This window comes from Hyperolius riggenbachi, chromosome 1 (genome assembly GCF_040937935.1).
Source record: "Hyperolius riggenbachi isolate aHypRig1 chromosome 1, aHypRig1.pri, whole genome shotgun sequence".
Classification (NCBI taxonomy): domain Eukaryota; kingdom Metazoa; phylum Chordata; class Amphibia; order Anura; family Hyperoliidae; genus Hyperolius; species Hyperolius riggenbachi.
The window spans coordinates 428061867-428083921 of record NC_090646.1 but is presented as its reverse complement, the minus strand read 5'-3'; the positions used below and the strand labels follow the sequence as shown (position 1 = coordinate 428083921).

General features: G+C 41.9%; 1 protein-coding gene across 6 annotated transcripts in view; it reads right to left on the bottom strand.

Annotated features, from left to right (window-relative positions):
- The window catches only part of NTRK2 (neurotrophic receptor tyrosine kinase 2), a 384661-nt gene that overhangs the window by 38996 nt on the left and 323610 nt on the right, over positions 1-22055 (bottom strand). For all 6 annotated transcript variants that reach the window (XM_068237090.1, XM_068237088.1, XM_068237097.1 and 3 more), the window contains 2 exons: positions 19917-20047; positions 13908-14080 (listed from right to left, as the gene is read on the bottom strand). In XM_068237090.1, coding sequence (XP_068093191.1) covers positions 13908-14080; positions 19917-20047 — 304 coding nt within the window. The remainder of the gene's footprint in view (positions 1-13907; positions 14081-19916; positions 20048-22055) is intronic.

Below are 22055 nucleotides of genomic sequence, written 5' to 3'. Positions count from 1 at the left end.
GTAATAGGGAGTCAATGACATGCAAATAATTATTGATGCAGGATTATGCAAATGCTGTATGCAAATACATGTGACTTGAAAATGGACCAATCAAATGAAACCTTAGTTTTCAAGCTGCATAACCCTGCATCAACTCGGAATTATTTGCATCTCATTGATCATCCCTAGTGCATGATGCTTCCCCTGATCAATATTTAAGTGAGAGAGTATTGATTATGTTCCTAAGTTGGCCACTGTCCACTGTATTAACAGGCATTGTGGGTTAAAGAACAAGATTCTTTTTTGCAGAATAAGGCCTGGAACCCACTAGCGGGGTTTTGAGCGTTTAGGGAGCGCTTTTAAACGTTTAGGGAGCGCATTGCTAGTGATTCCCTTAAACGCTCTGCCATGTAAATGGATGGGACCGATTCCACTAGAGCGATTACGATTAGAAAAATCGCAATTGCAGGACATGCAGCATTTTGGGAGTGTTTCCATTCTAATGAATTGTATGGGAGCAGAGAAATCTCTCTCAAAATCGCTTTCAAAGCGCTATCACAAATCGCTAGTAATTACGATAGCGCTTTGCGCTTTCTAGTGGGTTCCAGGCCTCAATATGAAAATGAAAGAAAAGAAGCAAAGAAGCTGAACATATTTTCTTGAATGCTCGTTTGAGACAAATCTGAATCCTACAGCCCCAACCAATAATTTCACAAAGTTCATACAGTGCATCCAAGTCTGGTAAACAGCTTGATTTTTATTATTTGAAACAATGATAGAATGGTCTGCTAAAATAGTCACCAATATGAACAAAATACTCAGTCACTTTGGGGCAATTTTAGAAAGTACTGATCAGTTGACCATTGGCCAGAAAAACCCTTTTCTGCGCTTTCATAAGTACTTTTGTACAGTATTTTGTTACTTTAGTTTCAGCTGCTACATTTATACATTCTGAGGAGACCTGTTCTTCACTATATATTGTCTATGGAGATTGCAACTTTAAGGCCTCTTGCACACTGCACGCGATTCAGATTCAGATTCCGCTTTTTAATCTGTTTTTACTTCCGATTCAGATTCAGATTTGCAGTTTGCTCCTTGCACACTGCAAATCTGAATCTGAATCGGAGGTAAAAACTGATTAAAAAGCGGAATCTGAATCTGATTTTCTTGCAGTGTGCAAGAGGCCTAATACTGGTGAGCACCATAAAAAGGGCGAACAACAGCGGTATGTGTTCTCACTAATATAGGAGAGATGTACTATGGTCATACAGTATATTTCCATACCATAGTCTAAAGCCATAGAAACTCCATGCAGTGTCCTGGCTGAGATTTAGACTTGGAATTCTAGCGCTGCACGATGAGAATGCTGGCCTGCATGCCGCATGTTCTGTATGTTAATATATATTCTTTCTTTACATATACATGTATACCTAGCCGTACTAGTCTACACTGAATAACTGCTGGACAACTATTCTGGCAATCAATAGCCCAATGCTTGTATCCGCGGCATCTGTGCTGGTGCAAATTTGCATCCGATTTGCACCCGATTCCCTCTAGCAGTACCATGCATGGCTATGGGCATTTGCATGCGTGATGTGAAATTGTTCTAGGTGGCGTCTGTTTTTCTCCTGCATGAGAATTCGGAAAAAGCCTATTGATTTCAGTAGGCTTTGATTCCCCATCGGAATTCACGTGCGGGTAATTGCAGAAGATTCGCACAAGTGGCAATTGGCCCTTAAGGTACCTATTGTTATATAGTTCTGTTTGGTGCATAAGGCCTCTTTTACACTATACACTGAAAAACTGATGCGTTGTAACTTTCCATAGCAGTGCATTGTGAAATAGCTTTCACTTAAAACGTGTATAGTGGGAACTGAACCATAGGAAAACATGGACATTACTCTGAAAATCAGTTGTCCTTTCAGCTATAACTGAGAGCAACTGATTAAGTGTAAAAGGACCCTAAGTGTGTGTGTTTGATGTGTACGTGTTTGATGTGTATGTATTGGCGAGCATTTGTGTGATGTGTTTCAGTTTTATTGCATACAGGTAATGTCAATTAAACATTTGGCTGAAACTATCCTTCTCACTGAAAATCTGAAAAGTCAAACAAATGACTAAAGAAGTTTTACAGCAAATGTATCCATTTTTTTTTTACAATTTAAGAGAACTGTCTTTATATTTATTAAAAAGCAATCCAAGCTGACGGTTTCCTGTAGGAGGTTACAGTTTAATAACGGAACTCATTTATTTGATCTGAAATGTTCAATCCACATTCTTATCTCAGCATCCTTCCTACAGCCATGAAATACAAATCTCCCACTGCGTGCAGCTGTAGAAAGCCACAACAGTTTTAGCTGTGCTTCCTATACTCCCCCCAATCACTCTCCCTACTATGAACTCTGTGCTCAGACATTGCATTTGACCTTCAACATGTGGTCTGATGTCTGAAACATGAAGCTATGCAGCAGGAAACTCTGATCTCAAAATTCATTAAGGTCTCTCAAATACATTTCCTTAGACAGCCTCTGGGGGCAGTGCAGGTCAACAATTTATCTGACAATGGCTTGTTTTCAACTGCAGCTATTAGTGTGGTGAATTAATGTCTGAAGCGATTAGGTAAATAGGTTGTATGGGAAAATTTGGTATTAATTGGATTCAATGTTTTTACAATAATTGTATTTTTATTACAATTTTGACCATTTTCCTTGCGCACAGCCTTCTGTTCCTTAGGTTTGCCTAGACGTTTTAGTATGCGATTATGCTGCATTATAAGACTCAAACTAAGCTGTATATGCCAAGCTGCACAAGTGATTGTTAAATGGGAGTGTTGATTCAGTATTTTTAGTTTGGTTCTACATATATATATTGCAAGAATAAATGGGCTGGCAAATCTTACACTATTACTACTTACTACCCTCTCCTGCACCTAACCTTCAACTCTCCTATCAATAACACTAACCTTCCCTCTCCTGTGCCTAACACTAATCTCCCATTTCCTGTGCCTAACACTAATCTCCCCTTTCCTGTGCCTAACACTAACCCTCCCCTCTCCTGTGCCTAACACTAACCTCCCCTCTTCTGTGCCAAACACTAACCTCCCCCTCTCCTGTGCCTAACACTAATCTCCCCTTTTCTGTGCCTAACACTAATTTCCCCTTTCCTGTGCCTAACACTAACCTCCCCCTCTCCTGTGCCTAACACTAATCTCCCCTTTTCTGTGCCTAACACTAATCTCCCCTTTCCTGTGCCTAACACTAACCCTCCCCTCTCCTGTGCCTAACACTAACCTCCTATCTTCTGTGACTAACATTAACTTCCCCTCTCCTGTGCCTAACACTAACTTCCCCTCTCCTGTGCCTAACACTAAACTCCCCTCTTCTGTGCCGAACACTAACGTTACCTATCCTGTGCCTAATACTAACCTCCCCTCTCCTGTGTCTAACACTAACCTCCACCTCTCCTGTACCTAACACTAATCTCCCCTCTCCTGTGCCTAACACTAACCTCCCCCTCTCCTGTGTCAAACACTAACCTCCCCCTCTCCTGTGCCTAACACTAATCTCCCCTCTCCTGTGCCTAACACTAACCTCCCCTTTTCTGTGCCTAACACTAACTTCCCCTCTCATGTGCCTAATACCAACCTCCCCTCTCCTGTGCCTAATACCAACCTCCCCTCTCCTGTGCCTAACACTAACCTCCCCTCTCCTGTGCCTAACACTAATCTCCCCTCTCCTGTGCCTAACACTAACCTCCCTTCTTCTGTGCCTAACACTAACCTCCCCTCTTTTGTGCCTAACACTAACTTCCCCTCTTTTGTGCCTAACCGCTAACTTCCCCTCTTCTGTGCCTAACACTAACCTCCCCTCTTTTGTGCCTAACACTAACTTCCCCTCTTTTGTGCCTAACCGCTAACTTCCCCTCTCCTGTGCCTAACACTAACCTCCCCTCTTCTGTGCCTAACCCTAACCTCCCGTCTCCTGTGTCTAACACTAATCTCCCCTCTCCTGTGCCTAACACTAACCTCCCCTCTTCTTTCTTTTCTGCCTAACACTAACCTCCCCTCTCCTGTGCCTAACACTAACCTCCCCTCTCCTGTGCCTAGCACTAACCTCCCCTGTTCTGTGTCTAACACTAACCTCCGCTCTCCTGTGCCTAATACTAAACTCCAGGTCCTTTTTTGATGTAATAAAGGGAGTTCCACTTGCAAAATCTAACCATAAATCAATTATTAATATTGCAGATTACAATTGTATACTGTATTTTTCAGACCGTAATATGCATTTTCTCCCCCAAAAGTGGGGGGAAAAAGTCAGTGTGTTTTATGGTCCGAATAATATAATTCCGACCAATGCCTTGTGTCCCCCCCCCCCCCCCACATCAGGATCACCGTGGAGTCCCCCTGTTAAGGCTCCTGTAAACCCCCCCCTTCACTTGATCCAGCCAGTATGCTTCTCTGTTTTGTATCCACTCCTGCTTGCATCCTCACACCGTGACCCTGATGGTGGTAGGTCATGCAGTGAGAGGATGCCAGCATGGATGCAAGCAGGAGGGGACACAAGACTGAGGATTGTGCTGGCTGAATCAGGTGAGGGCTTCCACTGTGCTTTACTCTGCTATTGCCCAGGGGCTTACAGAAGCCGGTGGGGGTGGGGGGAGGGTTACATGAGCAGCAGCGCTGTGCCTCATTCTGGATATGCCTAACACTAACTGTTATCTCCCCGATCTGCATAAATCCAGACTTTAATCGGTATCCTCTATCCTTATTCCTTATATTATCAGATTACAAGTTCTGTAATTCCATATAACCAGAATACTCATGGGTGGGAGTGTCAGGGGCGTAGCAATAGGGGTTGAAGAGGTTGCGACCGCATCGGGGCCCTCGGGCCAGAGGTGCCCCGAAGGGCCCTCCTTCAACTGCAGTATTAGCTCTCTTTTGGTCCTGTGCTCATAATAATCACTTCTATAGATACTTTGAATAATGGTAATCATTAACAAACTGTTCCCCATCCTCTTCTTGCACCTCTGACACTGTATTTGCCATTGATAGGTTTTGGTGTGCTGTATCAATTGTTATGTATACAGTGTTTAGAGGGCCCCATTGTAAAACTTGCATCAGGGCCCATAGCTCCTTAGCTACGCCACTGGGGAGTGTGCATTTCAAAATAGATGTGCCAGATATAAGGTACCTTGAGCGGCAGGAAATATTGTCATTAGAAGAAGCTCAATCAGCATTTGCATACTGATAACACTGCTCTGTTAAGTAGACTGATAGACTTCTTGGGGGAAAAGCTCCACAAGATGTTCCTGCACCATAGACACACCAGGTTTAGAATACTGTATGTTTTCCCCTGGTTTATGTCCTCTAAACCTAGGTGCATCTTATGGTCAGGAGTGTCTTATAGTGCAAAAAATATGGTATATATTATTCCCTTCTTAGCATATTTTTATGACTATGCAATGCTCTTTGAACTGAAAACAGATAGATCATTATTACTAGGGATGGTCGATGAGACACAAAACATTCTGAGTGTAACGATTGGTGTCAGCACGCAGAGAGAATCTGATTATTGGTGATCTGCAGTATCACCAAGAATGCAGATATATACCTGATTATTGATGATCTGCAGAATCACCGATAATACAGATATATTGCTAACCTCTGGACACCTATAGGTATGTGAGTGTTTGCTGTAACAGTAATACTTTGAGTGATGCACCTGCTGAGCAGGCAATATGACAGTAAAGAGACACTGCTCTGGGAGCACAGGAACCTTCCAGCAGCCTGAGGCTCTCCAAGGGGAGGAGTCAGGCTGGAGACAGGAAGGGCCAGAGAGTGAGTGACACTTAAAGGTGGATGTCACTATCTGATCTGGAGACTATCTCTTAAGGGGAGAGATAGCTCTCGAGGTAGGGGAACGCCGGGTCGGCAACACACTGACAGATAAAGTACAAAGACAGAAGGCTGATTCGGTATCCAAGTCAAGCAGGGTCTGGCAACGGAATATCAGATATGCGAGGTACCGAATCAGAAGACAGAGGAGTAGTCAGAAAAGCTATAAGTCATAACATATATCAAACAATGCCTATTCTGGGTGCGAGGTCCTTGGTCTCAGCACCCCGGAACTAGTCTGAAGTATATACAGATGATAATACAGTTCCCTAGACTGGGTGCGAGGTCCGTAGTCTCAGCACCCTGGAACTAGTCTGAAAGATAACGCAGATGGTAGTACAGTTCCCTAAGCTGGGTGTGAGGTCCTTGGTCTCTACACCCTGGAACTAGCTTGAAGTATAACACAGATGATAACACAGTTCCCTAAGCTGGGTGTGAGGTCCTTGGTCTCTACACTCTGGAACTATCTTAAGCATAAACAGAATACAATTCAAATAATCTGGCTAAGTGTGAATTCCCAGGTCCACCTGGTTCAAACACACTGAAGGATCTGACTAGGTCTGAGTGCTTCCACGTAGTGATCACAACGGCAGACAACTTGCAAGTGACCAGCAGGAACTATATATGGAGTAGTGCTCTCCAGCACCACCTCTAATTGCTCAACCAATAGTATCCTGCTCTGGAGTCAGCTGATCGGCATGGTCAGCTGAGTCTTCCTGCTTAGTATAAGAATTCTGCCTCTCAGCGCGTGCGCGTGTATTCCTAAGCCTATGTGCACTAACAGACTCAGCCACACCAGACACACGCTGCCGCGTGCAAACCGCCGCGCTGGACGCGGAACCAGCCGCCTTACTGTTGTTGCATGCGGCGGCTTTTCCGCGTTCTGCCCTGCTACCAAACACACGCTTCCGCGTGCAAACCGCCGCACTGGACGCGGAATCAGCCGCCTGTTCAGTAGCACATGCGGCGGCTTTTCCGCGATCTCTCACACTGAGTTAATGGAATTTGATTGGTCCATTTTCAAGCTGCAAAAAATGACATACAAAAGTTGCATAATCCTGCATCAACTCGGAATTATTTGCATTTAATTATCACTATCTTGATAAAGATTTGACGTAAAAAGATTTTCATGTATAGCACCCCACCACATTGAACACTCACAACTCCCTCAGACCTGAGGCACAAACACTTTCCCATGAGTTATATCATTTTCTTCTCACCTTAGACCTAATTCAATAAACTTTTCTCCTGACTCTCACGCAGAAAACTTTTTATCCTGTTACCTACAACATACCTATTTAGCATCTCGCAAATGAAAAAAATATGGAGTAAAATGCACAAAACTTTCCTTATGAGTTGTCTGCTTTATCTTTTCTTCACCTTATCGTTAAACTACATTTTTAACCTTTGAGGTGTAAAGCAAAGATTCATATTTGTATTCCCCAATTATTTAAATTTATAAAGAATGACTACAGTCTACAGCTTTTATTAAATGACCCTTAGCAACTGGCATGAGTCCCTTCTAGAGGGGCCTAAAGCAATATGTTCTGGTCACAGCCATACAGACAGGAATACACAGAACGGCTCATTTTGTGTGAATGTAGATTATCCTGCTTCCGTTGGATTGTGGAAGGAAACTGGGGGAAGGTTGAGACTATACGGTACTCTGTACAGATAGAGTTCCTTGGGGGAATTGAGTTGCAAGGCTGCACACCACTTAACCACCATTCTTCCCATTACTCTAGTGAATCATCTGGCTTCAGACTATGTATATATATTTGGCATTCCCATCCACACCTGTCCCATAAGCCTTCATATATTAGCCACACTGTTAAGGCACAAAGAGCCTGGAACAGACTGGTTATTCAGATTCTTTGTCAGTGCACTTCCTCTATCAATGAATAGTCTCTGTTTATTAATATAAAGTCACTTTCCTGTGACTGTTTTCATTCAATCAATTCAAAGCCCTGAACACTTTTTTGTTTTGGAAGGAACTGGGTGCATTTAAGGTTTCCTAATTAAACAGAATTAAACAGAGAATTTTTGGTTGGTTTTCTCTTCATATATTTAAAATGTTTTTCCAATTGAGACAGTATTATGTTTGTTACTTGGTACAGTTAAAAAAAAGATAAAGTAGATATGCATAAGGACATCTAGACAGTGGAGCAGAAATAAGGAAACTGCTTGTTAAAGTTTTTGTCATGTTTTTAATTTGTCATTTTGTTTTCTATGACAATACTCACAAGGCATTGGGCAAAGCAGAAGATTTGGGTGATGGGGTGAGTCAAGGGAAAACATGACGGCATCATGGAAACTAAGATCTCTGCTAAGGTGGCCACTAACCATACAATTTGCCGAACGATAGTTTACAAATGATTCTTTGTATGAAATGCAATGAATGAAAAATCTCTTAAATGAATGTTGGATCGATTTGATTAATCTGATCAGATTGGTTAGGAGATTTTTGTCCATAATTGGTCCCAAACGATAATTTCCGATTGTTCATATAATGAATTGCTTGTAAAAGATCGTTTGACAAATTGTATTGTTAGTGGCCACCTTTAAACATCTTATTTACTTTTCTCACTCAAACAGCTCTGACTTTTGTTGCAGTACTTGACAGAGAAATCAATTAAGAGTCGATCAACCAGGCATTTGGGGGGGGGGGGGGGGGGGGGGGGAGTGATTTGTAATAGATTTGATCAAAATGCATGGCTAGCTTAAAGAAGAACTTTACTGAATGTAACTTAATGATTAAAATAGCTTAGCATTCATTTTTAAATAATTTAGTCAATATTTTGCCTGTTGTAAAATCTTCCCTCCCCCTGATTTACTTACATTTATCACAGGTGGTAACATCTTTACTGCTGGCAAGGTGCATCACTGCAGAATGTTTGTTTTGTGTTCCAAAGTGAGCAGAAACAACACCTGGGTCCATATGCAATTAACTTTTTCTCCTTAGTTTTCTCCTAGGAGATAATATTTGGCCTCAATTCACTAAGCTTAACTCCTGTCTTTAGTAACTCTTCTGAGCTATTTTACAGTTATCACAATGATATCACCATGGTGATAACTGTAAAACAGCTCAGAAGAGTTATTAAAGACAGGAGTTAAGCTTAGTGAATTGAGGCCAATGTTTGTATTTAAAATAACTTTCAGGCCCTTTTCAACTGAAAAAGTCCCAAAATGTAGGTAAAAGGTGTTATCAAAATTATTTTGAGTATTTCACTGCTTGCTGGTGGCTTAGAAGGCATTTTATTGACAAGTTAAAAAATATCACCATGGAGAAAATGCAGGAGAAAAAGTGAATTGCATATGGGCCCTGGTCTCCCAGAGTACACTTGGAGAAGGCTTTGTGATATCTAAGCTAGAATAAACATCATTGCGAGGGCAGGGTAAGCTTTTTTTGTGTGCATAAGTAGAAAACGTACTATCTACCAACAGATACAGTGGTGTAGCTAAGGAGCTGTGGGCCCCAGTGCAAGTTTTACAATGGGGCCCCCTAAGCACTCTATACATAACAATTGATACGATGCACCAAAACCTACCAATGGCAGCCACAGTGTCAGAGGTGCTAGAAGGGGATAGGGAACAGTTTCTTAACCTTCTTGGCGGTAACCCCAAACGTAGTTCGGGGTAAGCCGCCGGAGGGTGCCGCTCAGGCCCTGCTGGGCCGATTTGTTTAATTTTTTTTTTTGCTGGACGCAGCTAGCACTTTGCTAGCTGCGCCAGCACCCTGATCGCCGCCGCCGCGCGCCCGATCGCCGCTATACGGTGCGGCGCGCGGCCCCCCCCCCAGACCCCGTGCGCTGCCTGGCCAATCAGTGCCAGGCAGCGCTGAGGGGTGGCCCGGGACTCCCAATGACGACCCGACGTCAGTGACGTCGGTGACGTCATTCCGCCCCGTCGCCATGGCGACGGGGGAAGCCCTCCAGGAAATCCCGTTCTTTGAACGGGATTTCCTGATCGGAGATCGCCGAAGGCGATCGAAGAGGGCGGGGGGATGCCGCTGAGCAGTGGCTATCATGTAGCGAGCCCTGGGCTCGCTACATGATATAGAGAAAAAAAAATTAAAAAAAAACTGCCGCGCTGCCTCCTGGCGTATTTTTATATACCGCCAGGAGGGTTTGATTACCACTATTCAAAGTATCTATAGAAGTTATTATTATGAGCACAGGATCAATAGAGAGCTAATACTGCAGTTGAGGGAGGGCCCCTCTGGCCCAAGGGCCCCGATGCGTTCGCAACCTCTGCACCCCCTATTGCTACGCCCCTGAACAGATATTTTAAATACATTTATGCCAGGCTTGCAGGATCACAGATGGTCTCCAGTCAACTGAGAAATCTTTGATAGTCAGGCCTACTGTCCCATGCCATTTTTTCATTAAAAAGAGTCAGAATTGTGTCTGTGCGTGTGTGGTCATCCTACTCATAAATCAATTATAAAGAGTCCCGAGGAAGCCACAGAGGAAGAATATACAAATGGTCTCCAGCAGATTTGGAAAAACACACTTATTTCCAAAGTCTGCCTCTTTTGTATGTATAGATTTTTGAATTTATGTTATTTTATGCTGAAGAAAATAAATCAAGTGATAGTTAAAATAAATGACTCATCCAGAATAGAATGAGGATTTAGGTGGAGCTGGATTTGTGGTTACCAATAAAATAAGCCTTTTTTTATGAAGGCATTTTTTCATTTAAATAGAATGTGTTCCTGTCCTCTAGTGCCCTAGGAATCCATTCCTCTATACAGTTCTCTCTATCACAAGATTCAATGAAGACATAAAAACTAATGACAGGAAAGAAAGACTGTTTTTTTTAATCAATGAAACAGAATACAGCTTTCCACAAAGTGTCCAGAAATAACCAGTTACATGGTCTAAACTGATCAGCTACATGAAAACCACTGACAGGTGAAGTTAATAACAATGTTTATCTCCTTACAATATCACCGGCGAGGGAGTGGGATATATATTAGGGGTAAGGATGAGCTGAAGAGTATGAAATTCAGAACAAACGTGTTGGTGGGTGCAGACCGCAACAGAGGGTGTTAACTCACCAATGTCGCCTCTCATTGATGCACTGTACACAGCTATCCATCTTCTTGACACTTCTGTTTTCACAGCAGTCTTCCAGTTTTGAAGGCTGAAGTGCCGGGAATATGGATAGTAGCGTGCAACGCATCAGTGAAAGGCAGTCACATAGGTTAGTTAACACTCTGCAGTGGCCTGCCCCCACCAACACGCAGATTCAGTTTCGCCACACCACATCCAAACCTGCCTATTACGATTTATGGAAGAGGGTGTGGCTGAGGCATGGCTGAGGCATGACCCTGTGGGATTAGGAGTTGTGGGTTGTGGCAGGAAGAAATGACTGTCACTGAAGCTAAACAGGGTCAAGTATTATGCTAGCATCCAGAGTTTTTATTTCCCTTTTAACGCATACCATAATTGTATTTGCTTTAGGTGAAGCTGCTTGGCATTGAATACCAGTATTTAACTTGTTATCAACCAGTACTCCTAAGTCCATCTCCAAATTTGATTTCCCTATATGTATCCTATTTTGTATGGTGCTAGACCATTGGTACGACCAAGATGCACCATTTTACATTTTTCAGAATTGAAGAGGACTGGATCCATAACCGACCCCTGTGGGACCCCACTGCTAACAGTCAACCATTTTGAGTAATATCTATTGACCACAACTCGTGGTCCTCCCTCCCTCTCTCTCTCTCTCTCTCTCTCTCTCTCTCTCTCTCTCTCTCTATCTGAATAAGTGGTCATCAGTGTTCTCAAGCTGGGATAATCCAAGATCTATATATTGTAAGTTTACTGATCACTTGGAACATTCCAAGTCTTTTTAAACGGACCTCAGGCTAATATCTACAAGCAAAAGGCTAAAATGATGTGCTAAATGTAGCAACCCATGAAAAATGCTGGTGTATTTTCTATCATTGAAAAAAATTAAAACGTCTGAAATGTGTAGAACACAAAACAGTTTTAGGCAGGCTACAACGATAGGTTTTGATAAAGGTCAGGTAATACATCAGGGCACAAAAATATTTGGTTATGTGAATGGAATGACATTAATACTATATAAAAATATTCTGGAAACCATGAGAAAATAGCAAGATGTGCAACAAAAGAGGCAAAAAATGTAGATGCAATAAAGAAGCACTTTTGTGTATATGTGTGTGTGTCTGCATGAGTGCTTATGCATGTACATGTGTCTATGTCATTGCTGATGATTTTGAAGCTTGACAGATCTCAAGCACATACAATATTTTGGAGCTTTTTGAAGCACATATAGTACAGTATGTTGTAATATTCCAGATCATGGAGCCATTCTTGAGCATAAAACTTAATTTACACACTTTTTGAAAACTTGAAAAATTGCAGTCTTCTTGTGTGTGACAGGTATTTCAGATCCTACTAAAGCCTGTTGTAGATGTCTGAAGACCTGGTGTTTTCATGCAGTTTCCTGAGGGTGCATACACACCTGCAATTTTTATTGACCAATCACAGACTCATTTGTTTCCAACTCCATGTAGTAAGAGAGCCAGCAGATTTTAAATACTATATACAGACTGTGTAGGTAAAGCTCTCGTGCTACATGGAAGTGGTAAAATTGGCCAACCATTAGCCATTGAAATTTGGAGGTGTGTACTAGCAGTAACTAGAAATCACTGCCCCCCCCCCTGCAAAACTTTGTATAGGGCGCCCTCTCCCCCGCCCTTACTGCACAGGTAAACTGAGAACCAATGTTATTCAATTGGCTAATGCACACTTAAAGGGGTTCTTTCGCGAAAAAAGTAGGCAGTTAAAAAATGTGACAGATGACAGGTTTTTTCAACAGCATTTCCTGACCTGAACAACAGTTGCAAAATATAACTGACATAATAGTGTGCAAGTGATTAGGTAGGCCGGCTGGTATCTTGCTATTTTGGCAGTTAAACTGCTGTTCAGGAAATGCTGCTGAAAACAAAGAAAGCCCTGAGAATCCCCCTTAAAAAGATGGACTGGCCCAAAACCTTCTTTTTTCGCGAAAGATCCCCTTTAAATGTGTTTTCCCCATGCAGATAGAAATAGACAGCAGTAAAGCACTGCAGCATTTTCTCTATCAATTACTTTAGCTTCTGTGATAAAACATGCATGTTTTCACACATACAGACACACATGGGGCTTGATTCACTAAACCGTGATAACGCATGTCACGGCCGCGCTTGCGTTTTTGTGCGCATTTTCGCATTTTGCGCATGTTTTTAAAAATTTGTGAAAACACGAGCAAACTGCAAAAACGTCGCGAAAACGCTAGCGCGGCCGTGATATGAGTTATCACGGTTTAGTGAATCAAGCCCCTGGTGTGCAGAAAACGCATACGGAAATCTGACAAACGAATGTGCTCCCAGCCACAGCTTCTTATTATACTCACTCTGTCCTCCTCGATGTAGCAGAATGGGCTCTGCAGACTCCTTCAGCATCAAAACAGTAAACATCACTTGGGGAGGGGGCGGAGAGGCTGGGCACTGTGCACAAGACCCTATTGCACACTGAATAGGGACTGTCTATAAATCTTTGAACAATTGTGCAGAGAACAGAAATGTTTTCTCTCCGTGCCCTTAGTTGTCAGTCTGCTCCCATGGGGCCCCCTGTGGCTTCTGGGCCCCCCTGCAGCTGCATGCCTTGCAGGGTCTAATGTTACACCCCTGTGTACTAGGCTTTAGTTGATGCATGCTTTGGGCACTTTTTCCCTGATAAATGTACCTTGTCACATTCACTTGGATGCCATAAACCTTGTGTCCTAAAACTGCTCCCGTGTGATGCTATAAATGGCATTTTACACCATGGCATTTTAAGGACATTCAAATGGGGTATTCCGACTCATCACTAAAATCAGTGTAAAATAGGTATACATACATTGTGTCTGTCTATAGTCAGTAGATTGCATTTTATTTTTATTGGTTTTTAACAAGAGGGAGAGAATGCCACACACTGGACTGGACTATATACAGTCAGTAAACGTTTATTTATATTACCTCAGGAACTTGTTCAAGTCTCCATGCTTCATGTACTCGAAAACCATGATGAGGGGGTCTCCCTCCACGCACACCCCATAAAACTTTACAATATGTTCATGCTGTAAGTTTGTCAGTAACTCTGCTTCTCGGTGGAAGTCTTTTCGTGCATTGTCACTGGCATCCTTCAGCGTCTGCAGAATAAAGATACTGATAATTAACATTACAAATCAAGCCAAATCATTGGTATTTTACATAGCTTCATAAAAATATTTCTCTGCAGAAAAATAGATGTATGAACGAGTGCTGAAGATACTGCTGCTTGGAGGCCTTACATACAGAAAAACACACAAACACAATAAAAGAAATCTGGTATCTGTGTTTGTAAGTAGAATTCAAAGCTGTTAGTGTTGCTTGGCAACCAGAAGACAGCAAGCAAAGTGCCAGAGAGGCCAGCATGAAGGGGAAACAAGGGATGCTGCCTGTGTCCATCATTTTACATAGGAAAATGCAATACCTCCCACTCAGCCCATTTTCTTCATATTATCCATTCAGATAAATTGATAGGTTATGTGATGTTCTGTTCTGAAAATCTGTGCCATCCTAGAGAACATTTGACTGTTTAAAAGGAAAAGATAAATTATTGGGCGTAGATTCGATTAAATAAATGGCAGATTGTGTGTCGGCATAAAAAAACATAGAACTTTGCGTAGACCTCTATCAATAATCAAATTGGCATGTCACCTCCATTATCTATGGTACCAGCTGCTGCCCTGTGCTGATAGTAAACTTTGCAGATTTCTGCTTGAAAAATATTATAAACACATCTTCCCATGGCTTCTTCGGCCACTCTTTCCCTTTCTTTTATTTTTTTTGCAATGCTTATCATTTCTCTGCAGATATTATCAGCACTTTAGCACACATTAATTCCTATGCAATTTACTTTTCCCTTAAGTTTTCTGCCAAGAGATAATTTTTATCTTGCATGCAAACAAACTTCTCAGCACCTTTTAATCAAAAACATACTAAAAATAAGGTAAAATAGTACTATAAAACTTGTTCTCAGTATTTTCTTGCTTACAGGGAGAATACAGGTATTTTATTGCTAAGGTGTAAAAACATCTGTGAGAAACTCAGAAGAGAAGTTAATTAAATATGGGCCATTTAGTACAGGTTATAGAGGAGGAATGAGTAAAATCTTAAACAGTGTGAGTCATATGCCAGTATTCCTCAATCATTTTAAAACAGGGTTAAAAGTATACTAAATTAATGATCAAAGCCTCATTTTCAAATCTACTAGACACACTTTTATATAACCTATGAATAAGTACTCTCAAGGTGCATACACACATTAGATAAAAGTCATCCGAAACGGCTGATAACTACCACTTTGGCCAACAATCTGTCACCATTCTAATATGTATACAGCATACGGAGGACGACACTGCTTAAGGATCCAACATGTTGGATCTTTCATAAACCATGACATCTGAACATGCCGGATTACAATGATATTTGTCTCCTTCCATAGCTACAGAATGTATTACTAGCCAGTAGGCTAGGCATGTGTCTATTCCCATTCCTGGATGGGTGACAATAATTGCAAGTGTGTACGTAACATAATACTTTAAAGGATGTAAACTGGTCACACAATACACTTACACTTTTTCACAAAAGTCACGTACATACTTTTAACTTCTGTTGCCAGCAGGGACATAATCTCTTGGGTAACGATTCAGGGCTGACTTCTGCGCAAATGCATTGCCTGCCTACAGGCTAGTGATGTCTTCTGTCAACATGGAGGAGGGCAGAAGTACAACACACAGTGTATGACAGAAGAAAGGTGGTAAGGAAGAAAAAAAATATTGCTGGCACTCGGGTGAGATGATCAGATAGGCCAAATGTCCTGTCCATGCATTAGGGAGGATTGGGGGCCGCTTTACATACACTAGACTCTCAGCAAAGGTGGCCCTGAATGGCCAGCTCAGTCGAGAACAATCTAAGGTGTCCCACATTCAAAAGAATTAAAGAGGTGTGGCTCATACCAGGAATCGCCTGACTTCTATACTGGCAGCCAAAATGTCTCATTACTAATTTAAAGGGCCACAGCAAATGCATATTGCATCTTCCTGCCAGAATGTGCAGGGTCTTAAACTAAGGTGTGTTGCATCTTCCTGCCAGAATGTGCAGGGTCTTAAACTAAGGTGTGTAGGAGGATTTAGCCCAGTGAAGTTGTGCTTATTTTAAACATAAAATTAATTGATAATGCAAAGTTCTATTTTGATACAATACACTGCGTTATGTATAAAGGCTTGGTGTGATTTGCCTTCTTAAAACAGAAGGTACTTGTGATAAGTCAGCGTTAAAGGATACCCGAAGTGACATGTGACATGATGAGATAGACATGTGTATGTACAGTATCTAGCACACAAATAACTACGCTGTGTTCCTTTTTTTCTTTCTCTGTCTGAAAGAGTTAAACATCAGGTATGTAAATGGCTGACTCAGTCCAGACTCAGACAGGAAGTGACTACAGTGTGACCCTCACTGATAAGAATTTCCAACTATAATACACTTTCCTAGCAGAAAATGGCTTCTGAGAGCAAGAAAGAGATAAAAAGGGGAATTTCTTATCAGTGAGGGTCACACTGTAGTCACTTCCTGTCTGATGCAGGACTGAGTCAGCCACTTACATACCTGATGTTTAACTCTTTCAGGCAGAGAAAGAAAAAAAGGAACACAGCATAGTTATTTGTGTGCTAGGCACTGTACATACAGATGTCTATCTCATCATGTCACATGTCACTTCAGGTATCCTTTAAGTGAACATCTGTGGTTACCCACAATGCACAGCTACTGAATTCCCAAATTATCTCTTTATGCCATTGTAGCTAGGCTTTTAGTCCCATTTTCTAGTGGTGTGGGTTAACCCGAGCTGCAAGATTACTCTGTTATGTGTAAGTGTAAGCATCTGACGTGAAAAAAACTTCACAAGGTTAAGTGAGAAAGAAATGTACCTTTACTAAATCACCCCCTACACATACCTAGTGTGTATACACTTGTAGAATTTTACACAACATACTTCTTTTCTTGAAGGTATCCTCCTTGCATCATTTGTTACATGCACTACTCAATAACCACTTTGACAGTCTATCTAGAGAATTTCCAAAATCATTTTCCACGTTTCAGAAGCATTCTTTCTGTCATTAGATTTCAGGACACAACCCTGTATTCTTTCTGCAGCACCTGCTTTCTGCTCATTAAATTAATTTAAATAACCTTTGGAGTCACTTGAAGGTTGATGTCCTGTTAGTGATGACTGGTGCCGGTGCAGATACTTTCCAGTACTTTTTGTAAATCAGCCCATCGTTTATCTTCATTGCTACACTACACTCTGTTAATATCAAAAAAATGGCTTCCTCACAGGTCAGCCTACGGTATATTGTCTTTGCATGGTAGTCATACTTGAGGCTCCCAAACTAGTGTTTGTAAACAACAATGCAAACTTATTAAGCTGTCAGTTTTAAAATCTTAAGGTGGCCAAATACAGTTTCATTTTTTAGTCAAGACTGATTGTAACTTTTGAAGCATCTGACTAATGTATCACATATGTGTACAATTTTTTCTTTTTCTTTGAAGATCGAAAAGTTTAAGAAGAATTACTTGGGTCCTACAACTTCCTTAAAAAAATGTATAGGCATTTTCTACCATGGGCAATGGAAAAATATCAGGACAAGAAAGAAAAAGGAAATCACATAGCTCAGTCAGAAAAATAAATTAAACATTCAGTCATCAGCAGTGGGAAACAGGGATCAGCACCCACTGTAACCCGTTTACTATTAGTATAGGCACAAAGTAACACATTTTACTTTACATAATGGAAGTGATATGCTAATAAGATGAAATGGTGCTAAAATTAGTTATGCAAATGCACCATTGATCAGGACTCAACAAGCACATTAACACTTCAAGTACATAACAACTGTCACAGCAGCAGATCTGTAAGGTTCAATTTAAGTAGTAATTGGTTTGTCTATATCAGGGGTAGGGAACCTATGGCTCAGGATCCATATGTGGCTCTTTTGATGGCTGCATCTGGCTCACAGACAAATCAGTAGGGGTTGATTCACTAAGCTACACAGCTCAAGCAGCGCAGCTTAGTGTGGCAGCACAAGTAACATTTTCAAAGCAGAGCACGCTACTGTTGTAGCATGCACTACAACCTTACTCACACTCCCCTCAAAACTAACAGCTGCTCCAATTGTTCCACTCTGGACCCTGTCAGGTCCAGTGACTTTGTAGAACGAGATCCCCGCACTTTGATTGGCCCAATAGGCTTCCTGTCACTTGACAAGCAGCCTATTGGGCCAATGTGCAGGGATCTCGTCCTACAAAGTGAGTCAACCCCCAAGTCTGCTAGCTAATTGTACAAGCTGTTAGTGGGTATTTCTCCTGTCTGGCTCTCAGGGAAATTGCGGATTTTGCTGAAACCCAAGAAAAGCTGAAGATGTGTCTGACACGTCTGCTGCCTGGCAGATCATCTGTATACACATTACCATGGCAACAGGGACGTGAGCCCTACTGTCCTAGTTTGAAACATATTGTATGGCTCTCACTGAATAATGCTGGGAATACATGGCTCGTCTTATATTATCAATCGAGCCGCTGATGGCTCGATTGATAATATTCAACCTGTCCGATACCCCGCCGGATCGATTCTGCGCTTGATACCGGTTGGGAGAACAACGGGAGCAAATGAAACGCTGATTAGCAGCGCCCACGGGGACGCACGCGCGGTGACGCACCGGCATCGAGCGGCGCATTCTCGAGCTGTGTATGCCCAGCATTACATTTTAAAATATGCTGCTTTTAAGGATCTCTCAGCCAAAAAGGTTCCTGACACCTGGTCTATATTATAGATAGATAGAGCAGTGTCTTAACCATAGAGCTCCCAGGGCAAGTGTGCACCAATTTGGTAGCCCCCAATATAGCTAGTCAAAGGCCCCAGTATTAGTTAGCCAGATGTAGCCCCCCTCTCCCTCACCCTGTGTAGGTAGCCAGAGGAGTCCTTAATATTAGACAAATGCATCAAAACAGGTAAAAAGGGTGCATACGGCAAGCAGAGGGCGCAGTATAGATGTTATTAGCAGCTGTTGCAGCACTCACAGTATAATAAGGCCTCTTTCACACCAAGATGTTGCGTTTTAGGGGACGTTAAGGTCACATAACGTGCCCCTAACGCAACGCATGGTGGTGTTGAAGTTGGACGTCAGATTGAGCCGCGTTATGAGGCTCTTGGTGCTATCCTGGGAAGTCCGGATCTTTTCAATGATTTGGATGATTCAAATTGGATCATTGAAAAGATCCGGATCTTTGCTTCCTGCTTTTACTAGGGAAGCAGGGGTGCAGCAGAGTGAAAGGTGCAGGAGAATGAAGGCACATTGAGGGTGCTAATGGGGAAGAGAGAGATGCAGCAGGAAGATTGTGCTTGTGCACAGAAGCTGCAGTTCTTGTTTCTTCCAGACATCCACTGTGAATCGAATCCTTCATTGTGATGATCCGGATGATTCACAAAAAAGATCCAAAGATCTAAATTGTTCATGATCTGGATAACACTACAGTACAGTGAATATTAATTAGCCATGTGGCTATGAACAATAGTGGACCCTCCCCTTACTGAGCATGTGCAAACAGTCTAACGCAGCTAAAACCACCTATAACGCACAGCATGCTGCACTTTCTTTTAAAGTCCAGCGTTACACTGTAATGCAACGTGAGCACTGTGAATAGCCCATTGATTTTTCATTACTGTGAGTTGGGCTGCGTTACAGGCTGCTCTAACGTGCACCTGTAACGTCCCACTGTGAAAGCAGCCTAAGGGTGCACTAAACTATTTAATGGCAATAGGAAGTCTCAATACGAAAATCATAGGGAAATTAATATAACGACAATAGGAAGTCTCCCCAGGCAATGCCCCGCTCCGTCCATCCCTAGAAATGGGCATGACATAGACAGGTAGATTAGTTTTACCTTAACTGCCACAAGTATTTTATCTTGCTCTGGATACAAGTTGTAACATTCTGCAAGGAAAACTTTCCCAAATGCACCTTCACCCAGTTCTCTCTTCAGGACAATGTTGTGCCTTTTTATATGCTGAACAACTGTAAAGAAAAAAACAACACAGTTACGGCCATACAATCATGCCTGATTCCTGCATGGATACATGATATAAAGGGAAATTTCAACAATGTAAATACATTTATTGAACAATGGTGTTCCAGGCCTGTATATTTATCAGTTATTTCAGTATTCAGGTCTGGCCTGCATATTTAAATTCCTTAGTTTGGAGATTAATCAATTGACCGGCTAGCTAGTCCATAAAATATTTATCATCAGATACAGGTTTCTGATATAACATGATTTGTCACTGTCAGTGTACTATTTGGACAATCAAACAACCATCCATTCAAATAATAGGCCTGTTAAATAGATAAGTTATGTGTTCACTTAAAAACCCAATCAGATTTTGGGCATTTAAAATCATGATTCTGAATGGGTGTGTTAGGCTGAGTATAGGGGTCAAGCCTGTTGACCCAGCTACAGGTGGTTGGCGTAGGCTCTCCCAGGGCGTGGAGTCTAAGTGGCCTTGGGTCTTCACCAGAGCACCCTGCAAGGAATGATGGGCCGCTACCCCTAGTGGGAAACAGACTTCTTTAGCTGCCTGGTGGCCACCAGATCACGACCCATAGGATTGCCCCACTGGTAGCCAAGGAGAACAGGTGACACAGTTGAGGGGATGTTCTGGAGCAAGTAACAGGAGGCAGAAGCGTTAGTCAGGTTCAAGCCAAAGGTCGGTGCAGTCGGAATTCTAGCAGAGGTCAGGTCACAAGCCAAAGGTCGGTACACGGGTATCAGTAATACAAGATTTAAGCGAGGTTCAGCGGACAGGCTAGCTCAAGCTGTAAGAACAAACAACACTGTCCGTTGGGGAATGAAATCCTTAAATAGCCCAGTACTCAGAAACCCAAAGCACATGTGTATTTGTGAACGCCATATGACGTGCATGTGTGTACAATTCTATGCGTGCGCACGCAGATAAACTTACGCGTGCGCAGGTGCAAGGCAGGACTGGAACTGGCTATCATAATATAACGCGCGTAAGAAGACGCCACTGCCGTGAACACCATCCAGGATGGTAGGTCTGACAGGGTGTTTTGAATGAAACAGAAAGTGAACATGTGTGACTTTATTGAATTGAACCTAGTGTCTTGTGCCTGAATCTTCTATAAGTACTAAATGGTGTGAAAAGCAACTTGGGAAGTGACCATTATCTGCAGGACAGCACTAAAATGTACCATGTTGTCCTGCAGGCAGAGAATGGTCACTTCTAATGTCCCTTCTAACACCTATTAGAACTTGTGTATACTTTCTCCTTCTGAGTGACCCTTATTCTTAGATCCCTCATAATCTCTTGTTTAATAACCCTCTTAATTCCTCATCACCTGTGTCTGATAAATTCTCAATACAATTCATGATTGAATTAGGGCTTAATTGTGCTTTATGCGTTTTGGGTCCTATGAGAGAAAAGCACATTACAAATGTTTTGTTGTTGTTGTTATTGACAGCTGGATGGTGTTCCAAACTCCCATCTTTAATTTAGCTGAGTTGTGCTGAGTATTGATGAGACCATGGTCAGGGATGAAGTGGAATAAAATGGAAAACTGGCCATACACTTTCACTTAAAACGGTTACCTTTAAAGATGCAACATAATGTTTGATTTAATGTAGAAAGCCTGTATGCAATTAACGTTTTCTCCTGAGTTTTCTCCTAGGAGATAATCTTTCATCTTCTATTTAAAAGTAACTTTTCAGCACTTTGCACCTGAAAAAGTACCAAAACTAGGTGAAAAAGTGGTAACAAAATTATTTTGAATATTTTCTTGCATGCTGGTGGTTTAAAAGGCATTTTATTTACAATTTGAAAATATCACCTAGGAGAAAACTAAGATGAAAAGGTTAATTACTTATGAGCCCTTGTCAATATAATGCCTTTAAACCACCAGCAAGCGAGAAACTGCTCAAAATAATCTTGTATAGTACTTTTTCACCTACTTTTTGTACTTTTTCAATTACAATGTGCTGAAAAGTTGTCTTAAAAAGAAGTTGAAA